The 7,465-nt window shown below is 38.8% G+C and overlaps 1 protein-coding gene across 1 annotated transcript; it reads left to right on the forward strand.

The window, feature by feature from the left end:
* The first annotated feature begins 888 nt into the window (after positions 1 to 888).
* LOC131180138 (uncharacterized) lies at positions 889 to 1,736 on the forward strand. The gene is made up of 2 exons (XM_058147755.1): positions 889 to 1,213; positions 1,270 to 1,736. Exons 1-2 carry the CDS (start codon positions 889 to 891, stop codon positions 1,734 to 1,736), a joined length of 792 nt encoding a protein of 263 aa, XP_058003738.1.
* The last annotated feature ends 5,729 nt before the right edge of the window (positions 1,737 to 7,465 follow it).

Raw genomic sequence — 7,465 nt, forward strand, 5'->3', positions numbered from 1 at the left:
ACATTCACTACATGGGAAGGTCTTTCACAAGCCTTCCTAATTAGGTACTTCCCACCTACAAAAACTACAAAATTGAGGCTAGAACTAAACACCTTCAGACAAAAGAAAGGAGAGTCACTCTATGACTCATGCGAGAGATACAAAGACGTACAAAGAAAATATCCGCATCGTGGCATGGAAGACTGGCTCCTTGTCTAAAATTTCTATAATGGTTGGTTACCATCCATAAGGAGTTCAATTAATTCAGTAGCAGGAGGAGACCTAATGGAAAAAAACAGTGATTGAAGCTTTAGAACTGCTGAAAAGGGTTGCATATCATAATTTTAAGTGGTCAAATGAGAGAGGAGATGTAAGGAGAATAGCAGGGGTCCTAGAATTCTCAATATGATTAACGCTCAGTTTGACTAGCTCACAAAAAGACTTGACAGAATGTAGGCTAATGTAATAGGAGCAAGTAATCAATACTGCGATAGCTGTAGAAGAGGACATGCAAATTTAGAATGCTATCTTTATAGCAAGCCTTCCATAGAGCAGCTGAAATATGTGAACAATGGAGGGAACTTCAACCAGAGGTAGGCCAATAACCCCTATTCTAATACTTATAACCCTAGATGGAGGAATTACCCAAATTTCTCATGATCAAATTCACAGAATTAGCAAAATCAGCCTATAAACAAACAGTAAGCTTACAGGCCACCACCACCAGGTTTTCAAAATAGAGGACAGAATTTAATGCAGCAACCAACACTACCTCCTCAATCCGAACAGCCAGAATCAAAGTTGACTACGGAATCCATGATGGAGAGCTTTTTAGCAGCACAATAACAGTAGAATGAGATGATCAAACAACTAGCTTTCAGAGTGGACCAACTAGCTACCCATAATAAAATGCTTGAAAATCAGATTGCCCAGCAAGCTAGTCCTTCAAGCAAAAAGATTAGGAAATTACCTAGTCAACCAGAGATGAACCCCAAAGAGCACTGCAAAACAATTACATTGAGGAGTGAGAGAACATTACAGGAACAAAAACCAAAACAAAAGCAAAAACAGAAGGAAGAAACTTCTAAAAATTCTGAAACCCAAGAAGATGAGGAAGAGAAACAAGCTAAAGAAGTCAAGGAAAAGGAGAAAAGGAAGAAAAAGAAATTGCCAAAACCCTACCAATCCCTCTACCTTTTCCTCAAAGATTCCAGAAAGCCAAATTGGACGAGCAGTTTGAAAATTTTTTTGAAGTTTTGTAAAAACTCTACATCAACATTCCTTTTACAGAAGCATTATCCCAAATGTCATCCTATATAAAATTTCTAAAGGAAATTTTTTCCAAGAAAAGCAGGCTGGAAGACTATGAGACAGTTGTTCTAACAGAGGAATCTAGTGCCATCTTGCAAAATAAGCTGCCTCCAAAATTGAAAGATCTTGGAAGCTTTTCTATACCGTGCTTAATTAGGAACATGAACATAGATAAAGCCCTCTGCGATCTTCGAGCCAGTGTAAGCCTAATGCCCTTATCTATATGCCAAAAGCTAAATGTTGGAGAATTAAGGCCAACTACTATCTCATTACAATTGGCGAACAAATCTGTCAAATATCCAGTTGGCATCTTAGAAAGCATCCCTATCAAGGTGGATAATTTTTTTATTCCTGCAGATTTTGTTGTCCTAGAAATTGTGGAAGATGTCCAAATCCCCATGATATTGGGAATGTCCAAATCCCCAAAGTCAGAGATGAAGAAGTAGAATTCAACCTATTTTAAGCGATAAAGCACGAGCCCGAATCTGATGAATGTTTACGAGCTGACATCATAGACAAGCTAGTTGTGGAAGAATTTCAAAAGAGATATCTCGAAGACCCTCTTGAAGCTTGCATAGTGCATGGCCACACAATGGAGAACAAAAACAAGGAAATTGCAGCATATACGCAAAGCTAAGTCCCCTCTACCTTTGATCCAGGCACTTCTAGTAGAAAAGCTGTAGGAAGAGCAACCTAAAAACAAGCCACAAGAAGAGGGAAAATAGGTAGAATTGAAACCTCTTCCCTCTACGCCGAGGTATGCATTCTTAGACTCTAATTCTAAATATCCTATTATTTTAAATGCTAGCCTGAATATTGTAGAATAGAAAAAGCTTTTAGGGAAGCGCGTGAATACTATAGAATAGGAAAAGCTTTTAGGGAAGCTTAGGACCCATAGCAAGTCTATAGGGTATACTATAAAAGATCTTAAAGGAATTAACCATTCTATTTTTATGCACAAAATACCCATGGAAGAAAACAGCAAACCTACCATTGAACACCAAAAGAGATTGAACCCTAAAATGAAAGAGGTAGTGAAAAAGGAAATTTTAAAACTATTAGATGTAGGTATTATATACCCAATATATGATAGCAAATAGGTTAGTCCAATGCATGTAGTGCCAAAGAAGGGTGGGGCAACTGTGGTAAAAAATGATAATAATGAGCTAAGACCTACTAGAGTAGTTACTGATTGGCGAATGTGCATTGACTATAGAAAATTAAATAGAGCCACCAGGAAAGATCATTTTCCTCTTCCATTCATAAACAAAATGTTAGAAAGGCTGGCCAAACATTCTTATTTCTATTATCTAGATGGGTATTTTAGATTTTTTCAAATTCCCACTCACCTTGAAGACCAAGAAAATACCACATTTACTTGCCCTTATGGAACTTTTGAATATAGGAGAATGTCTTTTAATCTTTGTAATACCCCTGTGACTTTTCAAAGATGCATGATAGCTATTTTTTCTTATTATATTAAAAATATAATGGAAGTCTTTATGGATGATTTTTCTGTTTATGGAACTAACTTTGATGAATGTTTAACTAATTTGTCTAAAGTGTTACAAAGATATGAAGAATCAAATCTGGTTCTAAATTAGGAAAAATACCACTTCATGGTAAGAGAGGGCATAGTCCTTGGGCATCTAGTTTCAGAAAGAGGAATCGAAGTAAACAAGATAAAATTGAGATCATTGAAAAAATGCCACCACCTTCATCAATCAAGGAAGTGCAGAGCTTTTAGGACACACAGGCTTCTATAGAAGATTCATCAAAGATTTCTCCAAAATAGCTAAGCCATTAACTAATTTCTTGAATCAAGATGTTCCTTTTGACTTTGATGAAAGTTATCTTGTTGCATTTTACAAGATAAAAGAAGCACTAATTTCAGCACTAATTACGCAATGACCAGATTGGGAACTACCCTTTGAAATAATGTGCGATGCAAGTGATTACGTAGTAGGGGCAGTACTTGGGCAATGAAAAGACAAGAAAATTTATGCCATCTACTATGCCAGCAAAACACTTGATAATGCATAGGTCAACTATGCAACCACAGGAAAAGAATTTTTAGCAGTTGTGTTTACAGTTGATAAATTCAGGTCCTACTTGGTTGGCTCTAAAGTTGTCATCTATACGAACCATGCTGCCATCAGGTTACCCCTTGAACAAGAAAGAAGTCAACTAAGGCTGATCCGATGGATTTTACTTCTATAGGAATTTGACCTTGAGATCAAAGACAAGAAGGGAACAAAAAATATGGTAGCTGACCACCTATCCAAGCTCAAATGGAAATAATGTGGGGATAGCTTTGATACTTTGCCAATTGATGACTCCTTTCCAGATGAGAACTTATTTGCAATTTCCTAAACCCCATGGTATGCTGATATTGTTAATTATCTTGTGTATAGGGTTTTGCCACCCAACATATCCTACCAGCAAAGAAAGAAATTTTTGTATGATGCAAGGGACTATACCTAAGAGGAACCTCTGCTATTCAACAGATGTTATGATGGGCTAATAAGAAGCTGCATACCAGAGGAAGAGATAGAGAGTACACTACAACATTGCCACTCATCACCCTATGGAGGACACTTTAGTACAACTAGAACAACAGCTAAGATCTTACAAGCAGCGTTCTATTAGCCAAATTGTTCAAAGATGTGTAACACTTTGTACTGACATGTGATCAATGCCAATGGACTAGAAACATTTCAAAATGGAATGAGATGCCACTGCATGGTATACTTGAAGTAGAACTGTTTAATGTGTGGGGAATAGACTTTATGGGCCCATTCCCATCTTCATTTGGTAACAAGTATATTTTGATTAGTGTCGAATACGTGTTAAAATGGGTAAAGGCAATAGCAACACCAACAAACGATAGTAGAGTGGTCATCAAGTTCCTTAAAAAGAACATTTTCACAAGATGTGGCACACAAAGGGAAATCATTAGGGATGGAGAAAGTCACTTCTGTAATCAGCAGTTTGAAACATTGTTAAAGAAATACTGAGTGACTCACAAAGTGGCAACACCTTACCATCCTCAAACCAGTGGTCAGGTGGAAGTTTTAAATAGGGAATTGTAGAAAATCCTTGAGAAAATAGTAAACTGCTTAAGGAAAAATTGGTCCCTAAAATTAGATGATGCATTATGGGCCTATCGCACTGCATTCAAAACTTTCATTGGAACAATTCCTTTTCGTCTGGTTTATGGGAAATCATGCCACCTCCCCGTTGAGCTTGAACACAGGGTCTATTAGGCAATTCAAACCCTGAATTTTAATTTGAAAGTTACTAGAGAAAAGAAACTTTTACAGCTCAATGAATTGAAAGAAATTAGGCAAGATGCCTATGAGAATGCTAAAATCTTCAAGGATAGAACCAAACATTGGCATGACAGGTGTATAACTAGAAGAGAAATCAAGGAAGGAGACCTTGTCTTACTATTTAATTCAAGGTTGAAGCTATTCCCAGGAAAGCTAAGGTCAAGATGGTCTGGACCCTTCAAGGTTACTCAAGTCTTTCCACATGGAGCAGTAGAAGTATGAAGTAAAACCTCCGATACCTTTAAGGTTAATGGGCAGAGATTAAAGCCATACTTCTCGAGAGACATAATCAAGAAAGAATTCACACAATCCTACAGTACACCTCTAACACAGCCATAAACTAAAGAACAGTCAAGCGAACGACTATAAACAAGCGCTCCTTGAGAGGCAACCTAAGACTTTTACATTTTATTTACACTTAATTTCCTTCTTTTCCATTTTTTTTTATTTTGTTTTGTAGGCACCCCACTCCTCACACTGAGCATGAGCTAAGACGAAAGCACAAGGGGAGAGGAGAAACACCAAGTCTAATCCACACAAGAGAGGAAACCATAAATCAGGGAAGTATTTGTTATACTAACTCTTATTTACATCTAATTCTCTTACTTTGGCATCAATTTCTGGAGGGTTAAAATAAGAAATACCTTTGAAAGCAAAGAAATTTTTGTATAGAAAATTACACGTCCCGTGTAACATACTGGACTTAGAAAATTCATAGAAATGGGCACTCCAGAAAGTTACACGGTGTACCCTGTGTGCAAGCACACAGCCCGTGTAACTAGAAAACTCAAAAACTTGATGGGGTCAACATAGGGCAGAAACTTACACGGGCCTATTTTACTCATCACACGGCCTCGTGTAACGTACACAACATAGGAGAAATTTGACGAAAAGTTACACAGGTGTACCCTGTGTAGTAGTACATGACTCGTGTACTTGCCCAAAAACAGAAAAAAATAAAACCAGAAAGTTACATGGGTCAGGCCGTGTAGTGATACACAAGCCCGTGTAAATCATCGCAGATTGCGCATTGAAAATGCGGGAAAATGCTTCCAAATACCATCTTTGCCCTTTAAATGCTTTTCCAACTGTTACCAAAGCCTTCAAACCCTATAAATCCCCCTCCTTCCCAAGATTTTCTCACAAGTTTCCTTCTCTCTTTTGATTTCTCTCTTCTTAACCCTAAAACCTCTCATTTCCCTCTCCAATGGCACCCATAAAAAGAGCAGTAGGCAGGCTCAATTCTTCTTCTCAAGGAGGAAGAGATTCACCATCTCCACCTTCTCAACCTTCACCTCAGTGTCCAAGAACCGGTCATGCCTCACACCAAGAACAACTACCACAACCACAGCCTCAATCACAACAACCACTACAACCTGAATTCTCCATTGCCTGGCCATTCAAAAACACAGAACACTAAGATATTTGTGCCAGGCTTGCTAACAGGAAAATCTCCTCCACCAAATATATGGACACTGCACTACTGGAAACATTGGGGTTGAAAGTAGAGGTGGATATGCTTTTGGATGACATTGGTTGGACCCAATTCACTTAGTTGTGCTACCCTGCCTATCAGGACACCACTCTAGAATTCCTAGGTAGTTTTCAGGCCACCTTTTGGGCCATTGATAGAATTGACAGGGGGAGGATCGAGTTCCACCTCTTGGGTGTTGACCATGTCCCAACCATGGATGAATTCAATGCCATTTTTAGCTTCGATAGCATTGGACACCAGAAGATCCCACAAAATAAGATGGCGTATAACAGTGTAGAGTTCTGGCAATCCATTGCACTAAACACTAATGTCTATAACTCCAGTAGATCAAAATCCACTGGTTTGATGAGCCCTTCCCTGTGGTACATGCATAGATTCGCTGCTCACACCTTCATGGGTCAAGGTGACAGCCTAGGCATTGTAAATGCCAACGAGCTCTTTTTCCTATGGTGTATGGTAACCAGACAACAATGCAGCACGGGTTATTTCCTCTGTAACCATTTTTGAAGGATATCTCACTAAGCCACCAACATTGCAGTAGGTGGCCTTATTACTGCCATAGTTGTTCACTTTGGGTTTGTGCCTGCACATGTTCGCCTGCGCCTGATCACTGGTGTCGCCAGAATTGACCAGGCCATTTACATTTCTATGGGTATATGCAGGTAGGTTGGAGGTTAATGCCTTCTCATCGATGCTGAAGGGAATGTCATTCCTCGAGCAGCACCAGGTGGAAAAGAGTGGGGAGAACCCTCTAGCGCACAACAGTAACAGCAACAGGAGGAACCAGAATAAATTTTACAGGGCTTGCCAGCTAGAGTCCCTCCATACACTCCACCTCCTACAGACCCGATGATTGCATACCTCCAAAGGATGGAGACCACATTTGACACTCGGATGAGGGCCTTGGAGACCACTATTGAGGATAGGCTTCGTACAGTGGAAGACAGTCTCTAAGAAGCCCATAATAAACTAGATATGATTTTAGAGCGCCTTGATGTAGATGCCCCTTCCTCACCTTCTGAGAGTTTCTAGTTACAGGATCATAGATTAGGACCTTTTTGATATATTGTATAGGTATAGGCGTTAGTCCTACTCACCACATTGCCATCTAGGTCCATAATTGATCACCTCCTGCTCTGCATGTACATGTCCATTCCCTTAATAATACTATGCTCTTTTCCATGCTCTTTTACTGTTGTTTACTTTTGCATTTTATGTCTGCCATTGAAGACAATGTCAGTTCTGAGTATGGGGGTGCATGCATCATTCATATATTATATTATATTTCATTGCCTAATTATATCCATATTATACTTGTGTATCAAAAATTTAGAAATTTTTTTTGAAA

Source organism: Hevea brasiliensis, chromosome 5 (assembly GCF_030052815.1).
Source record: "Hevea brasiliensis isolate MT/VB/25A 57/8 chromosome 5, ASM3005281v1, whole genome shotgun sequence".
NCBI lineage: Eukaryota > Viridiplantae > Streptophyta > Magnoliopsida > Malpighiales > Euphorbiaceae > Hevea > Hevea brasiliensis.

Excerpts from the sequence above, each read along its gene's own strand:
- LOC131180138 (XM_058147755.1), top strand. The coding sequence starts at position 889 with ATGCTTGAAAATCAGATTGCCCAGCAAGCTAGTCCTTCAAGCAAAAAG. Across the intron at positions 1,214-1,269 it reads AAAGCCAAATTGGACGAGCA|AAGCATTATCCCAAATGTCA; the intron begins GTTTGAAAATTT and ends TTCCTTTTACAG.